The 18,021-nt window shown below is 41.8% G+C and overlaps 1 protein-coding gene across 1 annotated transcript; it reads left to right on the plus strand.

Moving 5' to 3' along the window:
- Positions 1-3,741: 3,741 nt before the first annotated feature.
- RNF14 (ring finger protein 14) lies at positions 3,742-17,700 on the plus strand. The gene is made up of 8 exons (XM_077326929.1): positions 3,742-3,868; positions 4,702-4,886; positions 7,910-8,061; positions 8,335-8,850; positions 9,690-9,918; positions 10,389-10,561; positions 13,587-13,717; positions 16,580-17,700. Exons 2-8 carry the CDS (start codon positions 4,733-4,735, stop codon positions 16,629-16,631), a joined length of 1,407 nt encoding a protein of 468 aa, XP_077183044.1. The 5' UTR covers positions 3,742-3,868; positions 4,702-4,732; the 3' UTR covers positions 16,632-17,700.
- Positions 17,701-18,021: the final 321 nt, after the last annotated feature.

Raw genomic sequence — 18,021 nt, forward strand, 5'->3', positions numbered from 1 at the left:
AGTCTTCCCACTCTCTCACTTGAGGTGGCCAAGATAGTTATAATTTATAATTAGGAATATCGAGCTCCTATGTGAGCCAAATTTCTTGAAGGAAATAAATTTTATAAAATCAAAGTATGAGGATTTGACTTATTGAGTTATTTCATAGTCATTTGTGTGAACCCTCAATAGTATTTAGTACTTCCCTTCTGCTATGTGAAGATGAATCCATTATGCTCTCATCCTGAAAAACTCCCATTTCTTTTAAGGAGATGTTAGTGGAAATCAGGGATTGTATATATCAATCCTCTCTAAATCCCCATTTGTGTCTTGAAAGATGCATCCATTCTTTGATTTCATATCAATTTCCAAAAGTTCCTTTTTTTGAAGTAGGGCTTATATGTTTTACATTATTCTTAAATTGTCCTTCCCTATCCAAAATAGCTAACGTGTCAGATTTGGAGATCTCTATGTTGCAAGTTTTAGAAGAAATGATTATATCCTTGCATTTGATGTCATTTGTTTATTGGGGGGGGGGGGGTCTGGTTTGCTTGCTCTGCTACTGATGGATTCTTCAGATGTTTAGTATTCACTCTTCTGTCCAATGCCTTTAACCATTCAGTTACTATTCAATTTATCCGCATTCCAGAAAACAGAATCACCTGGCTGGTGCTTAGCTATACAGAATAGGTAAAGGTAAAGGTATCCCCTGTGCAAGCACCGAGTCATGTCTGACCCTTGGGGTGACGCCCTCTAGCGTTTTCATGGCAGACTCAATACGGGGTGGTTTGCCATTGCCTTCCCCAGTCATTACCGTTTACCCCCCAGTGATTGCAATTTATATTTTACCAAGTCCAATCTTTCAATAATTGTCTGTTGCTACATCAAGGACAAATTCTCAAAGGAGTATATAAGATCATCTTCAATAGAATTATCCAAGACGTGATGGATTAGGTTATCAGATATTTCAGACAGCTCATCTCTGTGGATTTGCTTTTGACTGTGCATCACTGAAGTCTCGTCTAACTTGTCCCATCTTATTAAATCTGAATGTGCTGAATTTTCAGATGTCATCACATCCTGTGTGGTCTTATTTATCAGTCTTGGGATTTGAACTCTTAGGGCACAGATCAACAAATTTGAGTTTGAAAATACACATGTTGGAAAAATCTCTTTTGCACTTAGCAACATTTTCTGTCTTTGAATGAATGACATAATTTTGGGGGTGTAAGATGTAAGCAAAATCTGTTTTGCCTGAAACTGGTGATTAAGTGATTCAAATTCAGCAAGATGAATCAGAGAGAAGTTAATTTTTAATAGTGTACTGACATGTCTTTTGATCTCATGTTTGCTTCTCCAGCTTGGTCTCAAGCCCTTATAACTACAAATTGTCAAACAGTTCATCTTTGGCTTTAGGCCAGTTGATAGTAGTTCTCTGGTGTGAAGGCTAGTTCCTGTCCACATTGCTATGCAATATTCAACTTTTTTGAAAGCTGGCTGTCAGTGGGTTAACTGTAGCTGCCAATCTCCCTATTTCAAGGATAAGTTTTAAGGTCGATTTTAAATACATGCTACAGTTCTTGAAATCAATTCAACTTGACTGTGATTCTCAAGCATTGAGGTTTCCCTGGTGTCTAGCTTCACTTGGGGATGTTGCTCTATTGTATGCCATACACCAATTTCAGCGTCAGTTATACCTTCTGTTTCAGCCTTTCCGTCAAACAAAATCATGTCATGTTCTGTCCTCTCAATCCCCTACTCACATTCAAAATCTTCCTCAAGAGAAGAGAACCAGTTGGTCATTTTAATTGCAAGGTAAAAAGGTAAAGCTATCCCCTGTGCAAGAACCTAGTCATGTCTGACCCTTGGGGTGACGCTCTCTAGCGTTTTCATGGCAGACTCAATATGGGGTGGGTTTGCCAGTGCCTTCCCCAGTCATTACCGTTTACTCCCCAGCAAGCTGGGTACTCATTTTATCGACCTCGGAAGGATGGAAGGCTGAGTCAACCTTGAGCCGGCTGCTGGGATTGAATTCCCAGCCTCATGGGCAGAGCTTCAGACTGCATGTCTGCTGCCTTACCACTCTGCGCCACAAGAGGCTCTAATTGCAAATACCTGCTTTAATCTGTGTTTTATGGAATTAGGAGTAAAAATGTCTCCTATTTTTGATTGTTTGCCCTTAGGAAAGGAATTAGTTACTTCATAGTCTCTTGGACGCTTGCTGGCAGCCACAGTTAAATGATAGCAAAATTTCTCCCTCCACAACCAAAAACAGTAAGCTCTGCCAAAAGTGGTAGTTGTTAAAGATGTAATGTTCTCTACCTAGTGCAGTGTTTTCTTTCTTTCTTTCTTTCTTTCTTTCTTTCTTTCTTTCTTTCTTTCTTTCTTTCTTTCTTTCTTTCTTTCTTTCTTTCTTTCTTTCTTTCTTATTAGCAGCTACATACAGCCTCTTCACAATAGCCCTGAGCCTTCAGGGAGGGCGGTATATAAATATAATTAATAAATATTCAGCATGACAGCATAGCAGAAATAATTAAAACTGCTTAAAATAAAGTTAAAAGGGAAAATAATATCTCAAGGCTGATAAAGATGCTGACACCCAGCCTTACCGGAATCGGAAAACCACCAAAAGTCAGATGTGACTGAATGGCTGGCAACAACAACAACACGAAATGTTGAAGACAGGAAGAAAACAGGAAGACTTAACATGAGGTAGAATGGCTCTCGGTTTGCTTTGAAAGACCTCACCTTTTAATGATAGGATGTTTTAGAGGTATCTAATTCATAGGATTGCTAGAAATAAATTTTCTCTGACCCAGTCACACTGCTTCTCATCCACCTCACAAGACTGTTGTGAGGAAGGCAAAATCATACTTGCTTTCCTAAGCTCCTTGGTGAAACAAAGTGGGATAAAAAGATTTATATTGAATGCTTTTAAAGTTCACACCATTTCAAAACCAGCTTGCTACATATGGTTCTCCATCATTGTATTATCACAAGAAATCTGGAAAAGACAACTGTGTAATAACCCATATAAAACTGGCATAGGATTACAATCACCCTGTACCCCAATTCAGAGCGGCTGGCCTGGTGACTGGATATTTCTTTAACCTTTTAAACATGGTAGGTTTTCAGTATTGTGCGTTAACGGAGCGCAACAGAAACAACGAGAAAAAACGTTTTACTTCGATCCAAAGACGTACATCCAATTAAATAGATTACAGCAGGCTCAAGAATGTGATGCTTAGCTGAGTTAGGTTACCATTCATGCGAATGTCTACACAGGTCCGAAAGTGACAGTACCAGATTCTCGTTTTATTTTGTTGTGGTCTAACAAACAATTATTCCAGCATAAACTCCCGTAAATTAGGCCTCACGGAATCGGTTTTTAAGATGCCGCATGACTCCTGTTTATTTTGCAGCTACAAGCTAATGGGCCTGTATCGTGACAGTTCTCTAAACAGAAAACTTTAAGAAGAACTGTCTTCTACTATACACCTCACACACGTTTCAAGAAGCAGGCGGCAAAACACAGCAAGAGATGCAGGCATGTCAAACGAATCCCAGTTGTCTGCGTCTGTCAAGCAGGCAGAAGACCCATCACAACCATCAAGGCGGCGCATGCGCGGGTTCTCGGACGCGCCTCGGGCAAAATGGAGATCCCAGCATCGCCCCGGAAGCCTGGGAACCAACCTTGCACGAGTCCGCCCGGCTCTATGCTCCTGAATCGTCGCTCTAGGAGAGGAAGCGGAACTCCAGCCCCGGAACTGACGAAGGTGGGTTGAGGGTCAGTTTGTGGGCGGCGAGCCTTGAGTTTCCGCCCGGCTTGAGAGCGTCGTAGGCGCACGCGCTGTGGCAGCAGCCCTGGGGCTGGGGTCTGCGCGCGGAGGTGGGTGGGAGTCTCGCGGGTTGAAAGTGACTCGGGGTGGTGGAAGGGGGCCAGAAGGAGGCAGCGTCGGGGGGGGGGGGGTCGCACCGGAGTGGGCGGGCAGAGGAGACTTCCGGGTCTCGTTGCTTATAAAACCAGGAGATAAACAGCACGAATGGTCCACCCTTATTAATGTATTTAGGAAAGCACAAATGCGCTTGCCTGGTGTTTCTTGACAAAATGCCAATTGATGTCATGTGTTTTCTTGATTGGAACATAAAATAAGTTTGAATAGATTTATGGCTGCCATGTGACTAAACAATCTGAAAACACAAAACAGAGATGAACTTACTTGGATCTGTGTCCATCATCCCCTAAACACTAAGCCCACAACCAAGAGAATGCAGAGGCCTGTAATGTGTCTTACAAATCCAATGACCTTTGGCCCATCCCGAGGGTGTAAAATAGAAATTTGCAAATCAAATTGGAAGCCTTTAGAAAAGATACATTGCTGATATTACCATCATTTCTTGTTAGAGCAATATGGGATACGAATAAGTGATAATACCTGTAGTTTGGCAATATATTTGGCTAGTGGGTAATCAAATAAGCCCTCGAATAAAGTGCCCCGAATGACTGCCAAAAGCCTGTTCCACTGTGCTCTGATCACACCATATGTAGTTCTGTGTTTGTGCTTTTAGGTTGTAACGAACTCATAAGAAGTAAAGCCATCTTAGAGATGCATGAAAAACGTTTCCTTAAATGTAATCCCACTGAAACGTGAAATTTTGCCCTTTTGACTACATTCTCCATGTATATATCAACATTAATTTATAGTATTCTGTTTAATCTAGGAAATATATTAGTCTTTAGAAGGAACTTTAAATGTCTTCAGAGGACAAAGAAGCTCAAGAAGATGAGCTACTTGCTTTGGCAAGTATTTATGATGAATATGAGTTCAAGAGAGCAGAATCTGTACAAGGAGGAGAAATGAGAGTCTCTGTGGACCTGCCACAAAACTTTGGTATATTTATGACTGGTGAGTCCGGCTACTTTTGACATTTGCTGTGTTCAAATTATTGTCTTACTGCCATATTTTAACTAGCAGTTGTTTAACAGAGCAGCTCAGCATGTAGGTTCTGCACACAATAGGGTTTTGGGTCAAGTCTCTGCTTGCCAGTTCTCTGTCTCTGTGTATAGAACATTGTGTGATTAGGTATCTGTGCATCATGGTCAGGTCACAGCACATTATGCATACCTTGCGTATGGAGGGGAACATCATCTACACACTCCTTGTTATGGATTTTGACAGTTTTAATTAATAAGACACTAAATCTAGCAAATATGAGGTATAATATATTAAACAAACAGATTTACTCAAGGTATATGTTAAGCAGGATTTTCTTTCTTTTCAGTGTTGTGATTTCATTTTTATCACACCTAAATAGTTGTCATAAGTTCACTTAAGGAGAGAGCCTTTCAACCTCAGTGTGATTTACTTCCGAATATATATGTTTTGGATGACACTGATAGTGGGGGAGACGTTTTCTGCATCTGTTATTAAACAGTATTTTGCAATTTCTTAGAATTTTTATGAAAATCAAAGTAAGATTTGTTTGTGTTAAAGAAAGATGGGATGAGGTACAATGCAGAAGGTTCAAAAAATCTCAAGTGTTTTTTGAAGAAGTTTGGGGGACAACTCATGACAAAGTGGCAAGAACATCTTATAGGACCTTTGAGGTGGCAATGAAAGCGGTGAAGAGAGATTTCTATGCAGCCTCCATTGCATCCGTGAGCTCATTCTCAGTGCAACTATATAGGGTAATTTGATCTCTTACCATCCTTGAAGACGGGCATTCAAATTGTACTCAATTGGCATTAAATGGTGAGGCTTTTGTGAGCTTTTTTGCAGATAAAACTCTTCCTTTGCTACAATGTTTCACCATTGGTTAGTACAGTAAGGGAACTGGAGACCCCTTGGCTTCTTCAGGGGTGTGTTTTGAATGCTTCAGGGGGCTTTCACAAGTTGAAGTGGGTAGGTTTCCCCCCACCGAGTTCTTCATTCAGCAAATTCCAACTTGCTGGTGATCACCAGAGAGGTGCACTTGGCCTTAACAAGGACTTTTTCAGTCCTGGCTCCAGCCTGGTGGAATGAGTTAGAGATGCTGGGACTTTCTAAGTTCTGGAGGGCCTACCAAATTGTGCTCTTCCACAGGCGTTTGAGGCTAAGGATCACCATTGCCATCAGAACTCCCCCCCCCCCCCGGTTGGACTCCTACTCCTGCTTTTTTGTGCCTGGTCAATAAACTGTATTCCATCCATTTAATTCCCAGGTGCTATAGGAGAAGTTTGCTAGAGTATATTCTGACAATGAATGAAAACTGATTTTTGGATGATGTAGTTTTAAAATTGATTATCTGTATGGGTTTTTAATCATGTTGTCATGAGCCATCCCGAGACCATTTGAAGAGGGGCAACGTAGCAGTCAAAATATCAATCAAACAAACAAACAAACAAAACATCACTTTATCTTAAATATTCACATCACTGTAACATAATGGCTTGTACTGGCTTAGGCATGTGTGAAGTAGGCGAGTCATGATGCATCCCACTCCCAGTGACACTGGGATATGTTTAGCGTGTGAAAATTTGTGTGCTGACCCAAAAGGCAGAGGCCACATTGGAACATCTAGCTTGTGAACCGGCACTAGCTGTCATGCTGACCTGTTCCCCCTGCCCTTGACCCTGTCCAGTTTCTTTGCCAGTGATAATTTTGTTTCCCTGTCACAAAATGGCTGCCATCCTAAGGATACACTTCCCTGAGAGTAAGAATCATTGAACTATATGGGACTTACTACAACATCTGGCTGCTGTAGTTTTGGCTAGCAAAGTCCACTTGGGGCTGGTACATTGTCAGCTTGTGATCCTTCCCAACACAGTGCCTGGACATAGTAGGCATTTGTAGTCCATCCTGACTGGCTCTTTGCTGGAACAGCAACCTACAGGATCAGGAATAATCCTTAGCAGAAGGAGAGCTGACAATTAAAGTAATGGTTCTAACTAAAATTGCCTGTTGCTATAAGTAATAATGTTTATTACGGCTTGCACTGATGATAGAATATTTTTGTGCGACATTCAGGTATTGAATTCAGTAGCTTTTAAAAACTTGGCTTTACAGTGTTCTCAGTTTAAAACATTTTGACAGAGAAGAATTATTTTTAAGGAACTCAGCTGCAAAACTGTGTGACATGTCACTAAAATTGGCCTCCTTTTCAAGAGGATTGGAAAGTGGCAAACATAATGTTTGCTTTTCAAAAGGGACCTAAACTTCAGAAATTGTAAGCTGGGTCGGCTCCATAGTGTGGCAGCAAATAGAAAAAGACAAACTCTGTGCTACAGATTATTAGGGAAAGACAAGTTGGGAACAAAACTCCCAGTATCCAGATAGCCATGTATAGTGGAGCTGGATTCGAAATACTGTATACGTCTGGTTGCTATATCTCAGAATGGATACTGTAGCTCTAGAAAAGGCCAAGCCAAATGATCCGAGTTGGAACACCTCCTGTGTAAGAAAAGGCTATGGCATTTTGGGCTTTTTAGTTTAGAGAAAAGGCAATAACACAAAGCAGACGTTGGACAATAACATGAAGAGAAAATGGACAGAGAGAACGTTTTCTCACTCCTAAAATATAAAATTTGTGACCCCCTAAAAAAACTTGTTTGGTAATAAATTAAGGGTGGACAAAATGATGTACTTTAGTGAAATTCGTCACCACGGGATATAATGTATAATGAGAGGCATTGGTTTACTTTACTTTAAAGGAGATTTAGAGTAATTTTTGGATGATCAACGGCTGTCAGCTGTGATGTTTAAAGGAAACTTCGGTGTTCAGAAGTGGGAACTCCTGAATGTCATTGCTGGGTGATGACAACAGAAGAAGGCTTCTGGAGACATTTAGTTGTTTATTGTATGAAAAAGGATATTGTATAAGATGGACTACTGGTCTGATCCAGCATGGCTCTCCTTATGTTCTTATTAGATTTCTTTTTATTTTGTTTCAGGCAGTCCTTTAGAGAATCTTCAGAACGGCAAATTTGAGTGCACAGTTTGCTTCTTGCCTCCAATTGTTCTGAATTTTGAATTCCCAGTCGACTATCCATCAACCTCCCCACCTGTGTTCACTCTCAGTAGCAAATGGCTCTCCCGAGCACAGGTTTGCCAATAACCTTTACTTTTTTGCATTCTCCAGAATATTAAAAAGATGTTCAGTGATGATGACTTCTCTGACAATTGTAGATATTGTCTTAGGTCACCCATTTGACACAGATTGCCCCCAGAGTTGTAAAAAGTGGCGTTCCTCCTTTTTAACTGTTTTAACCATGTTTTTAAAATGTTGTAAACTCGCCTGAAATGATAGGGTCGATAGGGTGGTCTAGAAATGTAAATAGTAAATAAATAATACTCCTTTCTTCTGTCTCTCATCTAGCTCACTGCACTTTGCAAGCACTTAGACAACTTATGGGAAGAAAACCGAGGTTGTGTGGTCTTGTTTGCCTGGATGCAGTTTCTCAAGGAAGAAACACTCGGGTATCTGAACATCACCTCCCCATATGAGCCAAAGATATGCGAACAAGAACACAAGCCAAATGGAGCGCATAACGAAGAGGCTTGCTGTGCAATAGCAAGTGCTGGAGCAGCAGCAAAAGAAGAAACCCTTGACCCAAGAGCTATACAAGACATTGAGTCTCAGTCCAGCCTGATTAGAGAAATACTAGACCTTGATCAGGCCCAGAGAGAAAAGTGCTTTAATAGTAAAATGTACTTATGCGATATCTGCTTTTCCGAAAAGCTGGGAAGTGAATGTACGCACTTCATGGACTGTAGTCATGTGTATTGCAAAGCCTGCCTAAAGGACTACTTTGAAATTCAGATCCGAGATGGGCAGGTCCAATCTCTGAATTGTCCAGGATCAGAATGTTCTTCTGCTGCTACTCCAGGGCAGGTAACATTCTGTCTATTTATTTTTTTAACTATTGGCTTCTATGAGCTCTCTCTCTGGGAGCAGATCTGCATGTACTATTTTGTCATGTCCTTTATATAATTTGACTATTTATTGGGCATTATCCTAAGACTCAAAAGCAGGAACAGGTGTGCCAGAGAGGAATTTATCCTATGGCATGTGTAGCGTAGCCAGGAGATCTGAGGATTGTTTGGCAGCCAGGTAAGGATGTTCAGAGGTGGTTTGCCATTGATGTCTCTGCATAATGATGTCCACTAGTGATCCTTGGAGATCTCCCATCCAAATACTAGCCCTGCTTAGCTTCCAATATCTGATGGGATTGGGATTGCCCTGGATATCCAGATCAGAGAGGAAAGGTTGTGTTGTCACCTGTGCCAGAAGAGTGGCTGACCAAAGCTTAGCACTTTATAGGAAGGACTTGTGATTAGGCCAAGTTCTTAATGTTGCTGTATATTGGGTTAATGGATAAATGGGTTTAGTTCAAGTATATGGCAAGCCTCCTGTTAGTATTTAGTGTTGTCTGGACCAATGCTGGTCCTTACTCAGTATGCAGGATTGGTCGGCAATAATAACCGAATATAGTATTAGACAATCTGAAGAAAAACCAGAGTAACTGCTTTGGGTAGTATTGGGCACACACTCCTAGTTGGAATTTTTGAGGTAAAGCATCAATATCTGTGTACTCTTTTGTCCCTCACAGTAATTAGACTATGACATCATTCTGGGATTCAGAATAAAAGCCATTGCTGACTCCCCCCCTTGTTTTTTTTAAGGATCAAAATTCACTAATCTCATAGTATATTGATACCCTGTTCTTTTAGGTGAAAGAGCTGGTTGGAGAGGAGCTATTTGCACGTTACGACCGCCTGCTGCTTCAGTCCAGCTTGGATTTGATGGTGGATGTGGTGAATTGCCCACGCCCCTGTTGCCAAACGCCGGTGGTGCAGGAACCGTCTTGTAGCATGGCCATCTGTTCCAGGTGCAGTTATGCCTTCTGTATCCTGTGTAAGAAGACTTACCATGGTGTCTCGCCATGTAAAGTCGCCCTAGGTGAGTTAAATGTGAGAACAAGGCCTTCTACTTTGAAATATTTGGATGATGAATGCTGTAGCTCAGGTGAAACTTAGCTGTTCTCCAAAGATGCAGCTAATTTGGCCAGTCTTCTTGTTTGCTCCCTATCTTCCTTGAGCCCTTCAGCTCAATAGGGAGAAAGTAGTGCTTCCGAAATGTAGAGTGGAAAAGACCACTTGGGGTAGAACATAGTGAAGCAGAGAATCTTAGAATAATATTATGCAAAATAACTTTGCCCATGGTGCAGGTGCCTAACAAATTGCTTACACGGTTAGTTTTTCTTTCTAGAGAAAAGGGTAGAAAATGTTAGATCTTGAATTATTACTTCATAGCTGCTTTTGATTGTCTGGCAATGGCATTTGTTTTGTTTGCAGTGTAGCTAGGCATGCTTGTTTATTGTAGCCTTGCAAGCCCTCACACAACCTTGTTTGTTCCTCTGCTTTCCTTAGATAAATTAATAGATTTGGAGAATGATTATCTTGAAGCGGATGAGGCAACAAGAAAATTTTTAGAGCAACGCTATGGGCAAAGGGTGATTCAAAAGGCACTGGAGGAAAAGGGAAGTAGAGAATGGCTGGAAAAGAACTCCAAAACTTGTCCCTCCTGCGGAACTCCTATACAGGTGATATCAGGTCAAAGGAGGAGAACTTGCGTCAAATACATGTTTTCTTGAACATTTACTTGTTTTGCATTCAAAGCATTGTTTTCTTATTGTTTGTTTAAAGCATTTCTATCCTGCCTTATCTCCTTGAACTCAAGGCAGTGAACAGTACAGTAACCAGGTTGCTGGAACATAAATAATAGTACAGTTAACCAACTTAAAACAGGTAAAAAATGTGTAACATCAGTTTAAAAGCCTTCGGAAAACAGGATCACTGAACTCACAGTCAAATCTTCTTGAAAAATCCACCCTCCTTCAAACATGTTCTGGAACAAGACTGCCTGACATACTTTCTTAATTGTAGGTGAAGATTCCTTCTTCATCCACTCAGGCAGGTCATCCCAAAAGTCTAAGGCTTCTGTTCTTGTTGGAGTATATATCAGTCATAAGGGAAGACACCTTAAGGCAGGAGTAGCCAAACTGTGATTCTCCAGATGTCCGTGGACTACAATTACCATGAGCCCCTGCCAGCCTGTTGAAAGTACATATTTGGCACAGGGAAGTATACTGGGAGATATGGCTTAAAAAATAAAAGGCCACAGGCCACAGAGAGCTTTCAAGGTAGTAATCAGCACTATGATTTAAGCCTGGAAGCAAATAGATAAATAGATGCATATTGAATTTACACATTCCAAGTGGCTGACCCTTGAGTGGAGTCTTGGTGCTGCCTTTTGTATCAACTGCAGCTTCTGAGATGTCTCCAAAGATGTACAGTCTAGTCTGGAGGCTTACTGTAGCATAGATCAGTGCAGCCAGGTTGGTAGGGTCTCCGTTTGGCCAGTGTACAAGCTAGTTGTAAGAAGGCACTTTTAGCAACAGCACTGACCTCATCCGTTGGCAAGGTTGGGTCTAGAAATACGCCTAAACTCTTAACTTGATCTACCACAGAAACCTTAACCCCATTAAATGAGCATCAGCCAAACAGTCAGATTTCTTAAGCCTGGACTAAGTGTGAATTTGTTTACTTTAAGCCAGTTAGTCACAGCCTTAAGATACAGGTCCAGGAATGTCTCAGCTTCTTCCAGAGACTGGGAGAGTGAGATATAAAGATAGGTGTCTTCAGCAGATGGGTAACAACTCCCCCCCAAAGCTCCTAATGATCTCTTCCAATGGCCTTGCAGAGAGATTAAAGAATTTTAGGGCTAAAATGGCTCCTTGGGGCACCCCACACATCAGGTCCAAACTAGATGACTGTCTTTTCTGTGGTATCTCTTTGCTGCCAACAAGAAATGAGTGAAACCAGTGGATAGTGGTCCCTTTTATCCCAAACAGGGACTGCAGGCTGTGTGCCGAGATATCATAGTCAGCTGTACCAGATGTCACTGATATAACAGTATGCCTGCCATCACTCCACCACAACCCGCTTAGTCACCGTGTCCAGAAAGTGGAAATTAGACTCAAGGCAATAATTGCCCCCATCTCTCTTATCCAAATATGACTTCTTATGAAGGGATTTCCTCTTCAACATCTCTTCCTCCCCCCGGCACTCTGATTCCTTTGTAGTTTTGGCAGTATGCAGAACAGACAAAGATGGAGTTGCTAGAAAAGCAAATACCGTGCTTGATGGTTCGCTAGCCTGATCTCCAAAGCTAAGCAGGGTTATGATGTAGAGACCACGAAGGAGTGCCAGGGTTATGACGCAGAAACAGGCAATGGCAAACCACTTCTGACTGCCTCTTGCCCTAGGGGGTCGCCATAAGTCAGGGATGACTTGATGGCGGTTTCCGCCACCAAGTTTCCTACCGAGAGAAAATTTAGTCTGACCATATAGTCAGGTGTACTTTGAGCAGCCAGTGAGAGAAAATAGCTTTCAGGATAACATGTTGAGTAAGCAGGATCTTGAGGCCTAGAGGAAAAGAACGTTCAGAAAATAAATTGTAGAAAACAAGCAATATTTAGTGTGTGGGACTCAGTAAAGCATTATAGGTTTAGATAAATTGACAAAATGCAGGAAGAATGCTCTCTGGTGAAAGATGGGGAAAACACCATTGAGCGTCTTTAAGCAGTGCAACAGTCTCCCATCATATTGACTTGGATTATTATAAGCCCTTAGGAAGGCTGGTTGTGATAACAGCCTAGGTATTGGTCTTCTAAGGCTGTGGTCCCCAACCCCCAGTCCAGGGACCGGTACTGGTCCGTAGATCAGTTGGTACCGGGCTGCGGCTCCTCATCCTCCTCCCCGGCTGCTGCTTCGGGGGCTGCCCTGCCACTCTGCTGCCGGCTCACCTTTGGTGCTCTCCGGTGGCCGCCATGGCTGGGGCTCCCCCTCGGCCTGGCACTGCACAGCTGTTGCTGGCAGCGCCCCCCAGTGGGCGGTGGGAAGTCAGTGGTGCCGGCAGGAAAACAAGTGGAGCAGGGGCTCAGGCAGCGGCGGCGACGTCCCTTGGCAAAAGACCCCCCCCCCCGGCCTCAGTAAAATTATCAAGTGTTGACTGGTCCACGGTGATAAAAAGGTTGGGGACCACTGTTCTAAGGTGCCAAAGATTATAGTACTGCTCAAGAGACTCTGCAGATAGCTAGATGGTCAGGTAAGTGATGATGAGCATGGTGACATCCCATTCCACACCAAAGATGAGCCAAAGCCTAAATTCTGAAGCACTGTGACAGTGCTGTGCCCAAATCCACAAATAGCATGTGTTTGAAACTGCTAGGACTGCTTTCCAAAATTCAGGATCACATTCCTCTCTTCCATTGGAAAATTGTGTTTGCCTTAATGATATTGTCAGGTTTGGGATAAAGCTGTCACCAAGGTGGTATTACTGAGAGGGGATGTATAGAAATATCCAATTAATTAATCAATTAATTAATTAAATGTGTGACTGTGTGTCTCAAAGATAAACAGAGCAACTCCCCCCCCCCCCGGAATTCCAGTATGTTTTATGGTCTGCAATGCAAGTTTCAGAGCACAGCATAAACACTAATCTCAATTTAGTAGCTGACTTGTTGCTTAGTTGATTATTATTTTTCCCCCTCTACCAATTGTCAGAAGTTAGATGGCTGTAACAAAATGACATGCACTGGCTGCAAGCAGCATTTCTGTTGGCTTTGTATGAGGCCTCTATCCAAGGCAGATCCATACGGACACTTTAATGACCCAGGCTCCCCCTGTGTTGACCGGTATGTATTTATTCTTACATCACTGTAAGAAGAGTTACTTTAAGTTGTGTATTGCACCACGTTTACTTGAATTAACAGACTGAATAGTAGAATTTCAGCATAGAGTTTTTGCACAACCTTGAATCACAAGTCAAGATGGTGTTGTAATATTTGGATTGCCATTGCATTGCAATAGAACCAAGTAAACAATAGTTTGTGCCCTTACAATTGGACATCTTTATTTTTCCAGAATTTGGCATTTTTTACTGATTCATAACGTACATTTGGCAAACTCTTTTTCAAGAAACCTCTGGAATGTGTGCTGAATCTTTTGCCACCGGCTTTGGGTTGCTAACAGTCACTGTGGTGCAAATGTTCAAAACACGTTCAGAAATATTCAGAAAAATTTCATGCTAGCCTATGTGATAGTGGGACTTTTCTTTTTTTATATGTGGCTGTTGGGTACTGCACTATAGATTTTATTTTCCTTTGCATTTACAAGGTTATGGGTCTTTTGGGGTAGAAAATTAACAAAATTGAAATTCTAGATCAGGGTCTATTGCATAGACAGGACCCGTAAACTGTTGCTGGATAAGGCAGGGGTAGTCAACCTGTGGTTCTCCAGATGTTCATGGACTACAATTCCCATGAGCCCCTGCCAGCAAATGCTAGCAGGGGCTCATGGGTATTGTAGTCCATGAACATCTGGAGAACCACAGGTTGACTACCCCTGGGATAAGGCACTGCTACAGCATCAAGAGCCTCTTGTGGCGCAGAGTGGTAAGGCAGCAGACATGCAGTCTGAAAGCTCTGCCCATGAGGCTGGGAGTTCAATCCCAGCAGCCAGCTCAAGGTTGACTCAGCCTTCCATCCTTCCGAGATTGGTAAAATGAGTACCCAGCTTGCTGGGGGGTAAACGGTAATGACTGGGGAAGGCACTGGCAAACCACCCCGTATTCAGTCTGCCATGAAAATGCTAGAGAGCGTCATCCCAAGGGTCAGACATGACTCGGTTCTTGCACAGGGGGATACCTTTACCTTTTTACAGCATGTTAGTACTTATTTATTATATTTAAATGCTGTCTCCCCTGTGGCTCAGGCTGGTTTACATGGAACAACAAAGAAAAATACAGTATAACTTGGTAGTTACAGTGATAACAGAGAGAACATAGTTTAACAACATCAGCATTTTAACAGTCCTTTGGTTGCTTCTGGTGTTTGGTTCATGGGGGCCTGTAAATGTTGTTAGGTTCAGTTGACCTCAATCAAATGCCTGGCGGAAAAGCTCCCTTTTGCAGGGAACTTTATATTACAAAATCTTGAGATGTGTTTATTAGAAGCTTCCATGAAGACACTAAGATGTTACATTATCGATATCAAAATATCCTGTGGAAATAGGTGTCATGTCTACACATCCATAATGTCCATTAAAGTGACATAAAGATCAGTGGCTCTTGGGTTGGATCCAGTGAACTCTCAGCCAAAGGCACTGATTATGTAAACTTTTCCATTCTTTCCCCTGCCCAAGCCTTTCTGATGGTTGCAGGAGCCATGGAGCTAATAAGAATGGGGTGAAATCAATCAATTCTCCATCTTCATCCTCCAGTCAGTAAGCCTGTACTGACAAAAGAGGGAGGGCTGGGTGATTTCCCCCCATCCTGTATCACCCATCCTGTATCCACAGAAAAGGATCTGAGGTCTTGCTTCCAGATTGTTGGATCCAACACTGGAACAGCATTAGCAAGCTTCCTCTGCCATTTGTGCTGCCTTATTTGGCAGCACAGTGTTTATAGTGTGGCCTTTCTTTGGGAGGAAAGTCACCAATTCAAAGGGCACTTTAAAAAGACTACTCCAAGCAGAATTATGCAACACAATGAAGAGATATACTGTACCACCTCAGGTAAGAGATATCATGTGTGAATGCTTCCCAATGTTTTTAAAAAAACAAAATGAAATCCTTGTAAGTAGTTTTGAACTGGCAGGAACTTTCCTGACTGCTCAATAAAATCAGAGTCCAGTAGCACCTTTAAAACCAACAAAGATTTATTCAAGGCATGAGCTTTCGAGTGCAAGCACTCTTCCTCAGACTAAGAACTCCCTGTATGACAGTGGGAATATGTAGCAAAAATTAATTATGTTACATTAGTAAACTGTGTTACACATCCAAATACAGCCATATGATAATTCTTAGCCAAAACAGCCAATCAGTCGCCTGGAATTCAGTTGTACTTTACAAAAACATAGGAGAAATAAAACTGTCAGTGATCAAAGGCCCTTGCAGGAATGTTTTGCACTTATATGGTGACAGATGGGGCAAACAGCTAATGGTGGGGTGGGAGCCTTTGATCACTGACAGTTTTGTTTCTCCTATGTTTTTGTAAATTACAACTGTTTGCACTCAAAAGCTCACGCTTTGTTGGCCTTAAAGGTGCTACTGGACTCTGATTTTATTGTGCTACTTCAGACCAACATGGCTACTCATTTGAATCTTTCCTGTCGGCTGTTCTAGTTAATTTCTGATAGGCAGCACTCAGTGTGTGTCTAGAGAATGTGCCTCTTCAAACTCTACATGCATGTTTGGATACTCACTCCTGTAAAATAACTTGCTGTGCATGGTATATTAGCATAACAGAGAGATGTGTTACAACCAGAGTTCTTATTGGGTTTTCATTTTGAGTGTGACATTGAACTCTGAAACTCCATTGCCTTCAGTGGTATAATCCACTTGGTTCTGATGATTGCATACAGGTACAAAAGACCTTATAACAAAAGAAGGGGGCTAGTAAGAATGACAGTGTGAACCAAGCTATAGTGTTCATAGTTGGCAGTATGTCAATGCATTTTGATGACCTTGTTCCCAGTTGACTTCCTTCCGTGTTTCAGGTTATTTCAGATGCTGGAAAATGATGCTGACTTCCAGGATGAGGAGAACTAGTCCCCCCCCCCCCCCCCGGTGTTAAAAGCTGAACTAAGCGACACTGAGGCAGTTGCCATATATGCTCTTGTGCCTGGTTCCCACCCTATCCTGCCTCTACTGGAATTATGATAGAGGGCACAGAAGAACTGAAAAATCCTTAGAAAGCTGCATTGGTTTGCTGCTTGCCACCAAAAGCCTTGAATCACAAGGGAGTGATGATTTAAAGACTTTTTAATTTTTGAATAATAGAGCACTGAGAATCAAACAAAACTCTAAATTAGACATTTTGCTTTTTTGTAATTGGTCCTTTTCTGCTAAAATGGACTCAGCAGTCACCTGAGGATTTAAGCATCTTTTGCTTTTTCTTTACCATCGTATAAATATGAAATTCATAATTGTTCCCCCTGGCAGGACCTGCTCCAGTGGGGGAAGGGAGATACCATTGCGGTTTTTATCATGTGTGTATTTGGGCTGGAAAAGAGAGGATTTTATGTGCCTATAAGGATCTTAGAAGGAACGCATTATTGCAGGGACTAATGCACTATTGATTTATTCTTTGGAGTCCTGTTGTACACTAGAATTACCCTAGCCAAAAATAGTAATTGATATAAAATATTCTAGTGTGTGCTCATCTTTATTTTGCGTCTACCTCAGCTGAATTTCTGCTTCAAATGTGAATTTTAAAAAATCCCACAATTAATGTAGGTCAGCCATTTAACAAACCGATACCCAGTTACAGCCACTTGCTAAGGGGATGTGCTCGTACTTTGCACCAGCTGGGGAGGGGGTGGTGGGTTGGATGGCAGCAATCACCAGAGCCCTGGATGACTTGATGCAATCTGAGTCATAGTCATATATTTTGGTTGTTCTGTAAATTTGGCCAATCTGTTTCAAGTAAATGATAACATCTGATCATGTAAAGCCTGCACAATAATGGTTGCTGCTAACAGAGTTATTACAGATGAAGGTTCCGTAGAGACATACGACAGCCTGTTGTCTTTCATGCACTGTTAATGTTGAATTGTGGTCTTTAAAGGGATTTTAAAAAAACCTTGAATGCAGAAGGATTAAAAAATGTGAATTTAAATAGTAGTTATTCCTGATTGAACGGAGTGTAGCTAAGAGCTGAGGCAAAGATCTATCTGGGATCCCTATATTTTTGGCTCAAAATAAACCCCAGAGGCCAAGGGCTTCTTCCTTTGATCCTTCAATATCCTTGTAAATCTAGTTGGCTTAAAGCTACCAAGATTAAACTCGCATGCCTGGGCTTCTCCCCCAGTGACTTATTTAGACTGGGTGAAGATCTGGGGGAAAAATAGGATGCATTGAAAGGCAAATGGATATAGCAAGCTACAAGACATACATTAAAACCAGCTGCCAATCTATCATCATTTGATATCAATATAGA

This window comes from Paroedura picta, chromosome 3 (genome assembly GCF_049243985.1).
Source record: "Paroedura picta isolate Pp20150507F chromosome 3, Ppicta_v3.0, whole genome shotgun sequence".
Classification (NCBI taxonomy): Eukaryota; Metazoa; Chordata; class Lepidosauria; order Squamata; family Gekkonidae; genus Paroedura; species Paroedura picta.

Coding starts and splice junctions, on each gene's coding strand:
- RNF14 (XM_077326929.1), top strand. CDS start 4,733: ATGTCTTCAGAGGACAAAGAAGCTCAAGAAGATGAGCTACTTGCTTTG. Junction 4,887..7,909: donor CTTTGGTATATTTATGACTG/GTGAGTCCGGCT, acceptor ATTTTGTTTCAG/GCAGTCCTTTAGAGAATCTT. Junction 8,062..8,334: donor AATGGCTCTCCCGAGCACAG/GTTTGCCAATAA, acceptor TCTCTCATCTAG/CTCACTGCACTTTGCAAGCA.